At 32.7% G+C, this 16,895-nt stretch overlaps 1 protein-coding gene across 3 annotated transcripts; it reads right to left on the reverse strand.

The window, feature by feature from the left end:
- Nucleotides 1–826: 826 nt before the first annotated feature.
- LOC117786286 (ribose-phosphate pyrophosphokinase 2) lies at nucleotides 827–15,164 on the reverse strand. Of its 3 annotated transcripts, XM_034624461.1 has the most exons (9): nucleotides 14,996–15,164; nucleotides 13,823–14,048; nucleotides 8,426–8,609; nucleotides 7,706–7,771; nucleotides 5,039–5,137; nucleotides 2,522–2,646; nucleotides 2,247–2,445; nucleotides 1,209–1,343; nucleotides 827–1,137 (listed from the first exon to the last, which is right to left on the reverse strand). In XM_034624461.1, the coding sequence occupies exons 1-9, from the start codon at nucleotides 15,030–15,032 to the stop codon at nucleotides 1,045–1,047; spliced, it is 1,164 nt and encodes a 387-aa protein (XP_034480352.1). In that variant the 5' UTR covers nucleotides 15,033–15,164; the 3' UTR covers nucleotides 827–1,044. The 3 variants fall into 3 exon arrangements, with proteins under 3 accessions (XP_034480352.1, XP_034480353.1, XP_034480354.1); XM_034624462.1 differs by lacking the exon at nucleotides 7,706–7,771 and having other exon boundaries at nucleotides 5,039–5,149; XM_034624463.1 differs by lacking the exon at nucleotides 7,706–7,771 and having other exon boundaries at nucleotides 14,996–15,163.
- Between the last annotated feature and the right edge of the window lie 1,731 nt (nucleotides 15,165–16,895).

Genomic DNA, 16,895 nt, shown 5'->3' on the forward strand with positions numbered 1-16,895 from the left:
AGCGAAAAAGTTCCTGCATGATTTGACCCTATTATTTTTTTTTTTTTTATAAATTTTTAACAAGAGTTCTTAAATTAAGCAATATTTTATTCAACATTTTCTATAAATCCTACTCTTCAAGCACTTTTCCTATTTAATCTTAACATAAAAAAACCAAACATCTGTTTTTTTTGCGGAGTTTTTCATTTCGCAGCTGTTTCCAAATTGTTACTTATGTTTCTATCCGTTTTATATAGAAAAAAATCAGAACTGTAAGAATATATAACACTTTTGTTTTTAGTTTTCTTAAAATTTTTTTTATTATTTTGTTTTGTTTTGTTGTTGTTGTTTGTTTTAAACGCCTAGTTGCTAGTTTTTCTTTTCAATTGTGTGGTTTTTTGTTTTTATTTTCACTTATTTACTTAATTTTACTAAAATTTTAGTTGTTTGTTTTGAACATTGCAAAGAAACTTTTTGCTTTTTGTCGCCTTCAATTCAAAACTTATTTTTAAAGAATCATCAAAAAGTTGTTGCACAGTGTAAAATTACAATCTTTTGTGTGTGAGTATGTGAGTGTATGTGTGTGTGCATATGTAAAAGTGTAAATTTTGTTTTTACTATATAATCTATACAATTAATGTTTTCTCTAAGAGTTGACAATCTTTAGTTATTTTTTTTTTAAAAAATGCGTTTCGAAAAATAGAAATCAAAATATTTAATAAAAAATATAACAACAGAATGAAGGCAATAAAGTGTGCAGTTATTTTGTTGTTGTTGTTTTTTCATAATTTTACGCTATTTTATATAATTACAATAATGGCGATTAGTGATTTATTTTTGACATTTGTTTTGTTTTTCTCAGATTTGAGTTTTAATTACATAGTTAATTGGTAATAAAAAATATATAACGATTGATGATGGCAAAAATATGCATTGAAATTTTTGCAACACTTGTTGAAGATTACTTTTAATGTGGTTGGTTTTTTTTCTTGTTGCTGTTGTTGTTGTTAATTGTTGCTGGTGTTATATTTCTGGTTGTTGTTGTTGTAGTTACAATTCAACATTTTAGTATGGAACATTTGAGAAGAGATACGAGACACTCTCGCCATTGTGTGTCCGTCTTACGGCCTCGGCGAACATCATCGAGACATCAATGCACTAAAAAAGAGATAACAAGAAATAGAATTTAGGATGGATTTAGTAGGAAGAACAAGGAGAGTGTTGCTCACCTGTATTTTGGGGCAATCCCGCATATGGCCATCCTGTGGTATAGTATTGGTCACAACAACCGCCTCAAAGCAAGCGTTATTAATCCGCGAAATCGCCGGACCCGAGAAAATGCCGTGCGTCAGTATGGCATAGACCTAAACGATTTAAAGAATTTTTATAATAATTTTCAAAATAAATGTTATAAAACCAAATATAAAAGTACAAATTAAAATTTGCTTGGTTTAAAGAATTTTTACTATAAATTTCAAAATAAATGTTGTAAAATAAAATATAAAAGTACAAATTAAAATTTGATTGGTTTCAAGAATTTTTATAATAATTTTAAAAATAAATGTTATAAAATAAAATATAAAAGTACAAATTTTGAATTGACAATTTAAAATCAATTTTTTAAATAAAAGTTATAAAATAATAATAATAAAAAAAATATTTTTCTAAATTAAAATTATTAAATAAACTATGTAATTGAAAATAGTGTTTTGGTTTTTATCAAAAAGTATTTTTTTTATAGGTTTGATTTTAATTTTTTTAATAAAAGTTATAAAAAAGAATTTAAGAATTTAAATTGTATAGTAAGAATAAAAAGTGAAGTTTCTAAAATAATAAAAAACAAATAATTTAAAATAATATTTATAAAAAAAAATTTTCTTAATTAAAATTATTCAAATAAAATTATTAAAAAAAGTTTTGTTTTATTTTATTTTGATTTGATTTTAATAATTAAACTACGAAATAGTAAATAAATTTAGATTTCTATTCATAACTTCCATTTTATTTAATTTTTCAAAAACGGAAATACTTGTACAATATTTTTTTTGAAATAAACCTGCCTCTTCAAAAAGTATTTGGATTATTTTATATATTTTAATTATTTATAAATACTGAAATGAACTAATTAATTTGCAATTTTTTTTAAATATATCAGAAAATAGTTTAGGTTAAACTATTTAATGAAAAATATTTAAATTTGCCATTTTTAGATAATTATAATTTTTATGATAATTCTTATATGGAGTGCCTGATTATAGCCGACTTACCTTGGTGGCGCCCGCCTCCACCAGACGATCGGCGGCATGGACAATGGTGCCGCATGTATCGGCCATATCGTCGACCAATATGGCAATCTTATCCTTAACATCACCAACCAACACCATTGAGGCGACCTCATTGGCCTTCTTGCGCTCCTTGTGTATCAGCGCGAATTCCACATTCAAACGATCCGCAATCGAAGTCACACTATAGGTATCAGAAAAATGATACAATTGTTAAGATTTTCCATACTAGTTTCAGTTTTCTTTTTATTTATATTTACCGCTTGGCGCCGCCGGCATCGGGTGACACAATAATCGAATTTTTCCATTCGGGAATGTTCTCTTTGATCCATTTGAGTACCGCCGGCTCGGCATAGAGATTATCGACTGGTATATCAAAGAAACCCTACAAAAAAAAAAATACAAAATTATTAGCAGGAATAATAGCATGTTTATTTTTAAAATTTTATTTCTGGCTTGTAAAATTGTATTAATAAAATTGAAAAAGTTACTTTTATTTAAATAAATAACATTTTATATATTGTAATAAATATTTAAAATAAGAGTAAATCTAAGATTTTTTTTATATCAAATTTAAAATGGTATTCTTATTTCATTATTTGATTAATTTAAATTTACTAATTAAAAGTTTACCTGATTCCAGGATTCAGAGTTTAATTTTGATTTATAACTTAATTTTTTTCCTGATTTTTAGTAACTTTAGAGCCTGCTGTCATTGGAATTACATCAAATATTCTCCTGACTATAAGCTTACATAATTTTTTATATTCTTTCACTTTTGAACTACAAAAATTGAACGTCGTTTGTCTTCTATATTTATATAGCAAATATTTATACAATAAGATTTACATACAAGAGAATATCTATTTAATAAAGAGTTTTTATTTGAATGATGTCAACAAACAATCGCAATTTGAATGCCGAGGAGCAACAGGAGCTCGACGATTGGTTAAATGCCAAACGAATTGTGCTCAATCATCGCACACGACGTGATTTATCCGATGTGGTGAATATGGCATTACTATTCAAGAGTATCGTACCAAAACTGGTGAATATGAAGAATTATACATCGCATGGTAATCTGGCAGCCAAGTTACTCAACTGGGAGACATTTAGCTTGAAGGTATTGCGAAAAACTGGCTATATGCTAATGCGTCCGGCATTGGAACAATTGGCATCGGGTGATTTGGTCTCGATTCGAGCATTACTTTTCCATCTGATGCATCTGGAACGGGATGGAATGCCATTGAGCTCTCGTTCACGTACTCGATCTCCGGGCAAAGCTCAATCGCAGCCAGATCCAATTGAATTTCAACAGGGTAAATCCGTGAATAATCTAACCGATGAGAGTCTCAAATCGCTGGATCCATCCAATGAATTGGATCAGATCACCAAAAACAAATATAATGAACTGATGCTTATCAATGAAACCAAAGAGGAATTTATCAATATGCTTAATAATAAGGTGCAATATCTGGAATCTGTCATAACCGACAAGGAGAAACGTATTAGCCAACTTTTGAGTCACTTAACCACGTTAACAGTGCGAATTATGTCAATGAATACTCCGCGTCCTGAGCAACTCACATAAGAAGGATCCGAAGCCGAATCCGAGTCCAAATCCGAATGCGATTCAGACACAGACAATGAATGAATGACTGAGTTATATTGGAATTAGCATTGCATTTTTTACTTTCATTATCATCACATTTCCTAATACCGACACCATTGTAATTAACGTAGACTTTTTCTGATCTTGCATATTTTTTTTCTATTTTGGTATCAAGTTGGAAAATAAAACAAAATTGTTGTGTTTTGCCCCAAATATCTTATCGTTAATGTGTTTTCAATTGATTTCTTATCAAATTGATTGTAAATACAATTCCCTATTTGAATGTCAATAAATAATATTAAGAATACCAAAACATATTTAAAGAAAGACCCTTACCATCAAAATCAAACCTTGGCTATGATAGTCGAAAATAATAAAATTTTCTAAGTAAACAAAATTTGAATGCAGCGTGAATTCAGAGACCAAACAATGTTCAAAATGACATTCCGCTTGAAAATTGGTTCAGTTTTGACAAAGTTATGACAATTTGAAGTTGGTCAGAATTGGATCAAGTAACTTTACAAGTCGAAATTTTTGTTCAATTTGGCATGATTTTTTACAGAAAAATTAAACCTCTCAGAAACAAATTTAAAGTGTTGTTTCATACTAATTATGATATAAGGAATTGATTAAAAGTGAAAACATGAGATTTAAAATTTTCAATTTTCAAAATTTCAAAGGGGGGACCCTATGGTTTGAAATCGAAATCCAGAGGAAAAAACTTTTTTTTCAAAATTAATTAAATTTGAATGCAGAATGAATTAAGATGCCAAAACATGATCAAAATGACATTCCGCTTGAAAATCGGTTGAGTTTTGACAAAGTTATGACAGTTTGAAGTTGGTCAGACTTTGGATCTAGCAACTTTACAAGTCAAAATTTTTGTTCAATTTGGCATGATTTTTTACAGAAAAATTAAACCTCTCAGAAACAAATTTAAAGTGTTGTTTTATACTAATTACGATGTAAGGAGTTGATTAAAAGTGAAAGCTTAATATTTAAAATTTTCAAATTTCAAAATATCAAAGGGGGGACCCTTAGCATTGAAATCAAACCATGGCTTTGGTAGTCGAAAATAATACAATTTTTTTACATTCCGCCCAGTTTTGACAGAGTTACGAAAGCTTGAAGTTGGTTAATTCTTTGGGAATTCGGCAAAACTTACCTGAATCTGTGAGGCATGTAGATCCATGGTTATAATATGATCGGCACCGGCAACTGATAGCATGTTAGCGACCAATTTCGCCGAGATGGGCGCACGGCTCTGTGCATGGGCCAGCAAGGAAAAAAGTAGAGAATATAATTTAATTAGCGTAGTTAGTAAATTTCGTATATAATTTTTATTAGGTATATTATGAGTTAAGGCCATGGTGAAAATAATAATAAATATAATAATCATAGAATAATTGTATTAATTAGATACTAATTTAATTAAAAAACATGTACAATATTACGAATACGTTCCACTTTCGACACAAAAAACACAAAGGACAACAACAACAATTGTGCTCCCAAATGCAACCATGAATAAACTCCACAAAGAGAGTGTGAGAGCGAACGCCAAAGAGAGAGAGAGAGAGAGAAAAAGAACTTAAGAGAGTGCTTTTATGTAACGACCAATGAGAGTGCGCACCAGTTAATAAAGATACACAAAAGGGAGAGCGCAAGAAATTTTAAGAGAGAGTGAATTTAATTTGATTCGTTTAATGCAACAAAGAGTGTAAAAAAAAATAATAATTATAGTTGTTTTTTTATCTTCGATTCCTTTTCTTCAATTTCGATAACTGTCATGCAATTACGTGTTTATTAGTAAAACTTGTAAGTGACAACATAGCATAATAAAATAAAAGAAAACTTAAGAGAAACTGCAATTCTTCAGTTAAGAAATATAAATATTATAAAAACTTATTGCTGAGCAAAATTAAAGCGTTTTATTTTTTTTTTAATTTAAGCATAATATTGCCCGAAGCTATTAACATAATGTTTAGACCCGGACGAAAAGTCGCAAACTACTCACAGTATATTGTCTGGCTGAAAACTCCTAAGCACATTTTAAGTATAGTTTATAGTTTATAAAAAAAAAGAAAGAAAAAAAAGAAACGAAAAGTTGAGAGAAAGTTTTTTTTTTTTTTTTAAATTAATCAAAAATAAAACAAAATGCTGGGGAATAGGACTTTCGGAATAGGTGAAAAGTTTTGTGCAATTTTTTGGTGCTTAGTTCAATTCTTCAAATAGTTAGAAAGAGTTGTTAATAAGGTTGAAGAAAATAAAGAACGACAAGGAATTAAAATAACTCAAGGTAAAAATCGAAAAGGAAATATAATATATAAAGATCTAGACTCTATCTGTAAACATGTTTAATCGGACAAATAATATTTACAAGTCGAAAGACGACAACAAACGCATTTCGAGTTCATTGCAATGCACTTTTCATACAGATTAATCTTTAATCAGCTTTCGAAAAAATGTTAAAAACATTTGTGCACCTCGGGATCAAGTGCTATACAAAATAGACCCCCTCATCATTCGATAGGACAAAAGCTGACGTCAAATTGTGTATACCTAATGGGTTATCAATGGAAAACCGAACATAACATAATAAAACCATAATTAAATGAATTTAAATCACAATCGATGAATCTGTTGCTAGGGAACCCGAACGAACTGAATCTTATCAGTTGAACCCGACTTTTTGTTTTTTACGGAAACTGAAAAACCGACTGCGCGCATGTTGGAAAATTAAAGTGCAAAGTGCTCAAAGATTCAAAGAGAAAAATCAAATAAACAACAAGAAATACTTCGAGATTCCGAAGGTTCGAGCCCTTGCAGATTATTTCATATTTTAATCAACTTTCCTGACAATTTCCTATATATTTCATAAGAAAACAATTTTTTTTTTTTATGACAGCTATATGATATAGCAATCCGATCCGGTTGAAATCAACATATGTCCTATATGCCGCTAAAATAAGCCTCAGTACCAAATTTCATACACTTAGAATCACAGGCAGCCGAGTTCGAATAGAACAGTCAGACAAACTTGGCTATAATTCATTATTTATTAAACTTTTTAATTGTGAAAAAATGCTCTGCAAAGGTATGAACATATAAATATAAAGCATATATACTAAGTACAGTATATATGTTGTATGAACAACACAAGACAAGATACGATTACGAGCAGACCGCAATACTAAATACCAAAAAATTAATATAAGTTTATATCTACAATATTGTGTTAATATAAGTTTTAAATCATATATATATATATAATTTTTTTGTTGCAATGAAGCGCCGCCGACAGCAAACAAACAAATTTAAATAAACAAAATCAAGAAAAATGTGGAAATTTTTATATTTTTTTTGCAGTACCAATTGCTTGAAATTTGTCAAATACACAAGTAATGCTTAAAATGTAGACAATTTTGTTATATTTTGCGCTCATCTCATTGCATTTGTTGTTATATATTTCAATGTTTATACAGTACTCTTTAGTTAGTTTAACATGCAACATAAAAGACATAAACTGATAGATCTAAAGCATTTAAATTGTTTGGAAATTTTGTATAATTGCCGAATGAAGGAATTGTTTTTTACCAACATTTTTTGAAAAACCCAGAGCCCAGAAAGTTGAGAAAAGTTTGCAACTTGTTTATTAGAATTTTAAAATTCTTGGATGAGTTGAATGAGTTGAGAAATTGCCCATAAACTTTAAGTTTTTTTTGTTGTAAGATAAAACAAAACATGTTGAAAATTAAGTCCATTATATGAAATGTGAGTATTGAGTTTTCGAGTTAAGTTGAGTTTGGAGCTATGGAGAGAAAGTAAATACCCTAAATTTCCAATCGTAGTTTTTCTTGGCAAGTTTCTTGCTATCCTCTTTCTCCTCACTGCCCGTCTAGAGTAGAGTAGAGATAGATATATAGAATGTATGTTGGCAAAAGGATACATAGATATATAGAGAAAGAGACATAGAGAATTAAAAAAAGATTAAAGAGTAAGTGGAATTAGAGAGCAAATCGCACCAAAAGTCATCTTAGAAAACTGCAGCAAATGTTTAAAGTAAAAGTACATACATATTTGTTTAAGTGTATATATAAACTATATTAAGGGTAGAAATTGCAATATTATATTTATACAGTAGTTCTAGAAAATTTTCCACATTTTTGCAATATACATTTTACAGCTTTGCTTCCTTGCAACCAAATAAGAAAAATCAAAATAAACAACAAAATAAAAAAAGTATTCAAAATGCAATTTAAAAAAAAACAGACACACACAGAAAGAGAAAAACATTATTATATATAGATAGTTAAATAGATTGATAATTTGGTTATATGTACATGGTATATATACGATATATGTAGATATTTAGGGTTATTCACTTTGAACATTTACATGTCCGAAATATTCTCAAAATTGTGTGTGTTTTATTTTTGTGATTAAGTTTAGATAGACAAAAAGTTAAAAGAGAGAGAGAGAAAGAAATAAAGTGGGGGAGAGAGAGAGAGAGAGAGAGATCGACAGGATTATGTATGTTAGGCAAACCTACCTTATCTTTTTTGTCTTGGCGGGCATATGGAAAGCAAGGAATCACAGCTGTAACACGAGAGGCTGATGCGATTTTGCATGCATTTATCATGATCAGCAGCTCCATTAAATTATCATTGATCTCGCCGGAACCGGACTGCACGATGTAAACATCTTCGCCGCGCACCGATTCGCCGATCTCGACGCTGAAATTGTAGAAATGTTTTATTGCAAACTTTAACATTTAATATGATACAACAATAATACAAATATAAAGCGAATACGATACACAAATCAATAGTTTCTTGTATTTCCTATGAAACCCATAAATATCGTTATACTTGTATATTTATTGTATTTACACGCATTCCAGTTGGGGACTGTGTAAACATGCTTAAAGACAAATATTGGCCCTCATGTTACAAATAACCGTGACTCGCACTCATGTTATCCTTGCATTGAATTCTGCTGACGTTTGCACATGCTTCAAGTGGGTGGATTACACCCAACCGATGAAAGACGTTTGTTTTCATTGTGTGAATCGTATGCGTCATTAAAATACCCTTCAACATTCAACTGTCTTTCAGCTTGTTAAGCACTTATGCTCTCGAAAATTTGTATAGTCACTCAGTCCTTTTTTTGGGATTCGTCTTCAACCTCAGATAATTTAGTTATTCTTGGTCAGGGTTAGAAACTAATTCGATAAAGTCGATTTCGTATGATTGTTCTATTTGAACTCAGCTGCCTTTTAAGCTATGTGCATGAAATTTGGTATAGATGCTGCTATTTATTGCTAAAAGCACATAAGTTGAAGTTGAGACGGTCGGATCAATATATCATATAGCTGCCATAGCAAGTCAGTCGAAAATAATCATGTTTTTATTATTAAACATTAAATTTATTTAAAATTAAGCATTATCAGCAACAAAAATCTGTGGTTACTCAGTGTATAGACACTTTAAACCTTATAAAACGGAATTATTCTTGGTCAGGTGTGACTGTTCTATAAGAACTCAGCTTTCTCAGAAGCTATATGCATGAAATTTGGTACAGATGCCATTTTTTTTTCCTTTTTAAAATCATGAATATCAAATTTTAACCGATCGTATTACTTTATCATATATCTTTCATAGCAACAACCTGTCGAAAAACGAGCTTATTTTATTTTAAAAAATATCATTAGAAATAAAATAGAAAAAACAACCTTAAATCAATCAAAATTTATTCTATTCACTTGACACTTTCGTAACTTGAGTTGTAGCATAAATAAGTCTCGCAAAATCTCAGCTAGCTTATGTGAAACTAAATAAATATAAATAAATTTGGCTAAATTTCAATAATATTCATCATATAAAAAGCTGACACAAGTCATAATAGACTGACACTGCGGTATCATATATCAATAGCAAAGTTTGTTGATGGGAAAGTCTCAAAGAAAAAAGGACCCTAGGTTTTATGCGTTTATTGTTTTGTTTACATTTTGATTTTCTTCTTTTGTTACAACTACAAATACACATATAAACACACTCAGACACACACACACACATTTTGTCATTGTCATTGAAGGTTAATTGAATTACGGGTGTAGCAACGCCCGTAATATCGAACGAAACGTCTATCGATTGAAGAATTCGACATTTTCAGCTAATGTTGTTGCTTTTACTTTTCTTTTTGTTATTGTCGGTCCCCATGAAATGAATTACTTATGTATGCCCAACAGACATTAGCGCCAGCTAATAAACTAATCGATCCCATCAACATTTTGGACAGCAGCAACTGAGAAATCAGCTGTTATGCGCGTCAAACAAAATATTACGCATACGCCGCATTGTTCGATTTCGATTTCGATTTTTGTTTTTTTTTTTTGTCTAAATGCAAAAGTATTTGGCTGACTTTTGCCAGTTGCAGTTGACGATGCATGAAATGAATGCATTTTTATCTTAGAAAACACAAAAAAAAAGGAATTAAAGCAAGAAAGAATAAAAGAAAACACTTTCGCCGCTGGCATTGCTAGAATACCAAGCAATGGACCACAGTTGAACAGTGGGGTTGAGTTGGTTTTATTTGACTCTTTGGGATCTCAATTGGCTCAGGGCCAAGCCCCCCATCTGCCCCTTTTTCTTCTCTGGGCTCTACATCTGTCGCAGTGTCGCATTAGTTACCGGTAGAACATTGCCTACGAGCAGTGATGGCTATTTAATAGCTAGACATAGCTATTTTAAAATTACAAAAGTTAGCATATTTTAAGAAATTCTCTGACTATTTTTAAAAATGTAATGGACTGTTTTACCAGATTTCGGATGAAAAAAGACGCCATAATTCAGAATATTAAACATATTAGAATATTTAAATGCAGAAAATATAATTGTGCAATATTAAAAAAAAATGTTGTCAGTTGAATGCGAGGAGTACAGTCAAAATTTAGGAAAAACCTTCTAAATTTAGATTATTAGGAAAATAAATGCACTTAAAAACTGCAAATGTTTTTTCAGAAAGTAAGGTTGTACATAAAAATTAAGATTTATTTGAAAAATAAAAAATATTCCATCGATAAAGTTGTTGGGATTGATGAAAAATCTTTGTTGCTAAGATAAACAATAACGTTTTTAATTTTTTTAAACCTGCGCTTTCCAAAAACATAATTAAATAGTATTTTAATTTTTTATTTTGTATCTTAGCAGAAGAGTTTAAAGGAACTAAAATTTTTTTAAGCAATTTTTAGCTTTAAAGCTATTTTTTTGTGACAACACTGCCTACAAGCAGCTGGTTTCTTGTTCAATCTTTTGTTTTTCAATTTCTTTGTGCATGTATTTTTAACTAGCTGTTTCTCTGCCAGACAACTGACAAGTTTTCACACGTGTATGTATGTGTTTGTGTGTGTGAGAGTGTGTGTGTGTGTGTGTGTGTGATAGTGTAATCTTGCTTAATGTTTTTGGCACTATCAGTCATATACATCGACATTAGTTGCTTGTTTTAAAACCATATCTTGGCATCTTAATCGCGTTCGTCTCACTGTACTTATCAACATATAGCCCTTGCTCCCATTTCAAGTGCTCCCTCTCCCTCTCTCCCGTCTTCCTGTCTCCCTCTCTTCACAGCGCACAACACGCAAATTTCTTATCGATCAAACTTTTCATTTACAAAATAAGTAATCCACTTTTTTTTTCATTTTTGGATTTGTTGTCGTGTGTTGGTTTTAGTTGCGTGTTGTAACCTTTAATATTGATGGTCATTGGGTTTGTGGGTTATTGACAAGTTGCATTGGCGGTTCGGCTTGTCCAAGGTCATTTGTGGTCGAAATTCTTTGCTAACTAAATTTTATAGTCTTTAATTTAATTATTATTTTTATTAATCTTATCTGAAAACGTGAGTTTCATTTACTATGGCATCATGCGTTAGAAATATGAAGACTAATGACGTCATCTAAGCGCCCTTCAAGACGAATCTTGTTTAAAGCCAGAACCATGCGTTCTATTAGACAACAACAATAGCAGCACCTCCAATCAAGTCAAAGTGCAAAGGAAATATCAACAACAACAATAACGAGTATACATTTAACCTAACTGTCAACATATTAACTACACTGTTGCTCAAGCTCTCTCACAAGCAAAAAACAAAAACAAAAAAAAAACCAGAAAGAGTGACAACAAGCCGACAAGTGCGCAACAATAACAACAAGCACAACCACTGTGTTGTTGTGTCTGCCGTTTGCCAAAGCGCACACGTGGGGGTCGGCTTCGATACGAGCGAAAGAGAGTGCGGCAGAGAGAGAGAGAGAGCGAGAGATACGAAAAAGCGTGAGCAGCAGAACGCGACATGCGAAACATGTGGGGGCGTCGCGTCGCTGCTTTCGTTTCTTTTGGCATACGTTCTCTCACTCACTCACTAAATCTCTCTCTCTTTGCTTAAAAACGTGACAGTGTCGTGTGTGTTGTTGTGGTTTACTTTTGCCTGTCTGCCTGCGTCTGCTTCTGTTTTGGAGTTTACCTTTTTCCACATGCGAGAGTGTATGCGTGAATGAGAGCATAAAATGTATGCTCACACACACACACACACATTTACAAAAGGTGTATGTTTGTGTTTGCGAATCATGCTGAAAAGCTTAGCGCGCATTATTTATATTATAACCTCTAATTTAGTTTGTTTAGTTGCCGTCGTCATAGTATTTTATTTTTCCCTTTTGCTTTTTTTCGACTTACACTCCCTTACTGTCACCAATTTTCTTTGTATATTTTTTTTGGGTTTATTTAATTTTATTAAAAATGCCTATGCATGTGTTGTGAGCATTTTGTGTAACTGTATGCGCTGATAAGGCGCCACCAGCCTAGAGACACTTTATTATTATTATTTGTTGTTGTTGTTGTTGCAGCAGCTGACTTGCCTTATGTGTGTGTGTGTAAGAGAGAGTGTGTGAGAGTGTGCTTACAGTGGCTCACAGCTTATTTAAACCACTGTATTTTAAAATAAGCTTGGTTTTTATTGCTTAAATTCGGATATATTTAAAATTTAAAAAATAACGTATAAATTATATTTTATACTTCTTTCCATTAAGAGTTAATTTAATTTAATTGGTTTTTGTTTTATCTTTTCAGTTTTCACTTTAAATTTTTATACTTTTATTTCAATTTTTCAATTTAAAGCTCTTCTTTTCTGTATTATTTTTAATTTAAAATTATTTTTTTTATTTAAATAAATTAATTAATTGTACATTTTTTAAAGTAGTGGTTGAAATAAACTTTGAGCCACTGTAAGTGTGAATCAAGTCAAAGCTGAGCGACAAGTCGCGTTTCCAAGCAGTAGAAAAAAAAAGCACATGTGCTAATTTAATTTGAATTCAAACTAAATTTGACATTATTTAATGTGCTTTTAAATATTTGTATTTTGTTTAATTTCCAGTGCACGCGACATTGACACGGTGTTGCCAGAGCGCGGTGTTCGCCATGGTGTCTCTGAGTGTCTCTAAGAGAGTGTGCGAGAGTGTATGTGTGTGTGTGTGCGTGTATCACATATACAAACACACATACACAAAGGCAAAGCACACGGCGACCGAGACCAATGACTACGGTGTACAGTCCACTTGTTAAATCAATAAAAATATATCAAAAAAAAAAACAACAAAAGAAAAGAAAGCAAAATAAAGAAAATATTTTTAAGAAAATCACAGCACACGGAAATTAAAACAATGTTAGAGCCCAAACTTTGTCCGAGAAGGTGGCAACCTTCAGCGAATGTCAAGGACCAAAATAGCCTGGACACGCACACTTTTTAAATACAGAGTCTCTAAAAACACTTAACACTAATATTTATATTTGTTTATAAAACTTTTTTGTTGAATTGCCATTTTTCACACATTATTTTATATGTTGTTGGGTTTTTCACTTAGCACGCGTTTAGTTATATTTTTTTGTTGAGTACTTACCATGTTTCCAAATTGCTAAACTTCTTGGTGACCACCTTGCCCAAATCGATGCCAAGACGATCGACAATACGTTGAGCCAGATCCGGATGCGAGGTGCCCGAAAACACTTTAATGTTTGGCATTCTGGAGTGTATTAGATTTAGACAACCAGCCTGTTTCTCCAAATTGTCTCGGATCAAACTTCTAGCGCGTATCGGATTAGCAGAACGTACTGGCATCACACAATCTACGAGTACAAGTTTTTATTATAAAAATTTTTTCATTTTGTGCTACAAGCAGCGACAGCGCTGCCGACAGCGCTCTGTCTCTCTGTCTCTGCCTACGTGTATGTGTATGGGAAGAGCGCAAGCGAGAGAGCGCAAGGCTGTAAGAGAGCTTGTGCATGTAATCAAAACGAAGCGACGCCGACAGCAGCAGCAGCAGCAGCAGCAAAAAAGCGCTCTCTCACACTCACGCGCCAAATATTCATTCATACATCTGTGATTGGCAGCGAAAAAGCTTTGTGTATGCGTGTCTGAGACAGTGGGAGCGCAATAAAAAGAGAGAGAGAGAGAGACGAGCAGCAATGGCAAAGCCACCCCAAGCAGACATGTGATTTTTTGTGATGTATTGCTGTCGCAACCTGTGTGAGTGTGTGAGAGCGTAATGTTGTGTTGTGGCCAGATCGTGACAAATAAAATTGATGTACATTTTTATTGACTTAATTAAAGATATTACGCTAAATTATTGTCAACTTTGTGCACTATTTTGTATAAGCTTCATTAGCACATGTAAGATATAAAATAAACTGACAATTTTGTAAAAATTTAAATATGTTTACCAAGATCCTTTGCATTTAATGCAGTCTGGCAGCACTGTGCGCTCTCTGGCTGCTCAAAGTGCCAAAACAATAAATACAAAAGCTCAACGCCTGATAAAGCCTTTGACTCTCTCTCTGACTCTCTTCCTATTACTCTCTGCATGCAAGAGCGATTGCAGCTATAAAATATGACTGCATGCAAACAGGCGCGTGAGAAAAGCTTTGGACACGACACAAACCGAACAGCTGTTCGGTTCGGTCTGGGGAGTTTTTTTTTTCTTGTTAAGGTCAGGGAAATGAGCATAAAACCTTGACCATGCAAACAAACTCATGTATTGATTGATAAACAATTAACAACAAATTGGAATACACACCATTTTGGTCAAGTTCTGCGCATTTCGTATCTGGCATAGTACTGTTAATTTATTCACTCTCTCTTTCTCTCTCACTCTATCTCGCTCAAAAGATGCTAGACACGACGCGCGTATTAATTGGCCGCTCGTCAGCTGCTAACGGTAATACACGACTGAGAAAACGATTTGTTGTGCCAACGACAGGCAGCCGGTCCAACAATTTATTGAGCAAAAGAGCGCACACAGAATTCTATATACAATCTACAACTATTATTGCGTTTTAAGTGTGTACATATATAAATATAATATACATATTTATTTATTATTTGAGTGTAGTTCCGACTGTGAGCACAACAGAGACGTAGGCAGCGCCGCGGCGTCAGCAGCGAATGAGCAATTGAAACTGAGCGCATAACATGGCGTATGCGTATGCAGTACACATAGACAGAAACACACACACACACACATAGCCCACACAGATGCTAGCGCCAGAAAAGCTTACACTCTCTTGCTCGCTCGCACGCTCTTGCTGTTGCTTTCTTTATAGCACAGCTGTTTAGCTGCAGATACGAGGGCTTCATGCCTTGCATTTTAATTTGCATGGCCAATTAATTTAGACCTGGCCTTTGGTAATGCTGCCAATCGCATAGCAGCTGCTAAGGGGCTCGTCAGATTACCGTTGTTGTTGTTGTTGCTGTCTCTGTTATGGTTGTTGTTGTTGTACAAATGTACTCAATCAACTAAATGTCAACGCAGATACATTTTTGCCAAATTGTTTGCGTATCTAAATTTAAATGAACTAAAGCTAAATACTTAAGCGAAAAATACAAAAGAAAATGCTAACGGATGCTGACGTATTCTGTCTTCTGTACGAGAACTCTTTACATCTACAGTATGTCAAGTAGTTGCTTGGACAAAAATTTAACGAGCAGAATTTTATTTTTATTATTTTATAAAAAAAAAAAAAAAATAAAATCCAAGAAAATGTATCTTGTATAAAATGTAAGAAATTAAAAATTAATCAAAACAGTTACTTGATCAACTGTCTGTACGTTTGTATGTATTGTTGACGCAAATGCAAATGGCGTCGCTGCATTTATAAAATAAAAAAGGGGGCGGGGGCCGCGCAACCACGTGTCGGCTTCAAACTGCTGACAGCGCACGTTTTCAAAAACACTCACACACATACAGACTCACACACACGCGCACACACACAGTGTCAAACACGTTTCGGCATTTAATAATCAACTTACTTGAAACATGTGCGGTGGCAAATTGTTCACAAAATTAACTTTATAGCTTAGTACAATAACAAATTGAATCGGTTTAAACAGTTAAGTTTATTTTTACTCACGTTTTACTCTAAATTTAATCAATCACTTGCAAATGCAGCCGCTTCAATGAAAATACAAAAGCTGAATGATTTCATACGCAGCGAAGTCATGAAGTTGAACCGAACAAGAGAGAGCACAAAAGAAACAAGTCGCGAGAGTCAGTGTCAGAGCGAGAGAGAGAGAGAAAGAGTTTAGTTTGCCGGCAAGACTCTTCTAGCATTTGGAGCTTGGGGCCGACGGCGAACGTCTGGGCAAAAGAAAACAAACGAAACACGTGCCCAGTAAACAAACGAAGCGACTAAATAAACAGAAACTGTTAAAGAAGTCGCCAAGAAGCAACAATATTCATGTTGACTTCCTGATAACAGTTACGATAACAACTTAGTCATGCTTAAACACACTGTAAATGCAACAAATGGTTTTTTTAAGACCAAATCTAAAGCACAATAAATTTGTTTGTTGGGTTACCCTCAGACTTGAAGCGTGTTTTTTTTTGTGTTGTTGCTCCCCACGCACGTTTTTTCGTCTGCTTTGTTTTTGTTTGTAAGCGAAACGTGAATGTCAAAAAGAATCAGGCGATTATAATG

Source organism: Drosophila innubila (assembly GCF_004354385.1).
Source record: "Drosophila innubila isolate TH190305 chromosome 3L unlocalized genomic scaffold, UK_Dinn_1.0 0_D_3L, whole genome shotgun sequence".
NCBI lineage: Eukaryota > Metazoa > Arthropoda > Insecta > Diptera > Drosophilidae > Drosophila > Drosophila innubila.

What these genes read in the sequence shown, in the direction of transcription:
- LOC117786286 (XM_034624461.1), bottom strand. Translation starts at nt 15,032, where the DNA reads ATGCCAGATACGAAATGCGCAGAACTTGACCAAAATG. An exon ending in CGCAGAACTTGACCAAAATG is followed by an intron (nt 14,049 to 14,995) that starts GTGTGTATTCCA and finishes TTGTACTCGTAG; the next exon opens with ATTGTGTGATGCCAGTACGT. An exon ending in GCCAAGACAAAAAAGATAAG is followed by an intron (nt 7,772 to 8,425) that starts GTAGGTTTGCCT and finishes ACTCTACTCTAG; the next exon opens with ACGGGCAGTGAGGAGAAAGA.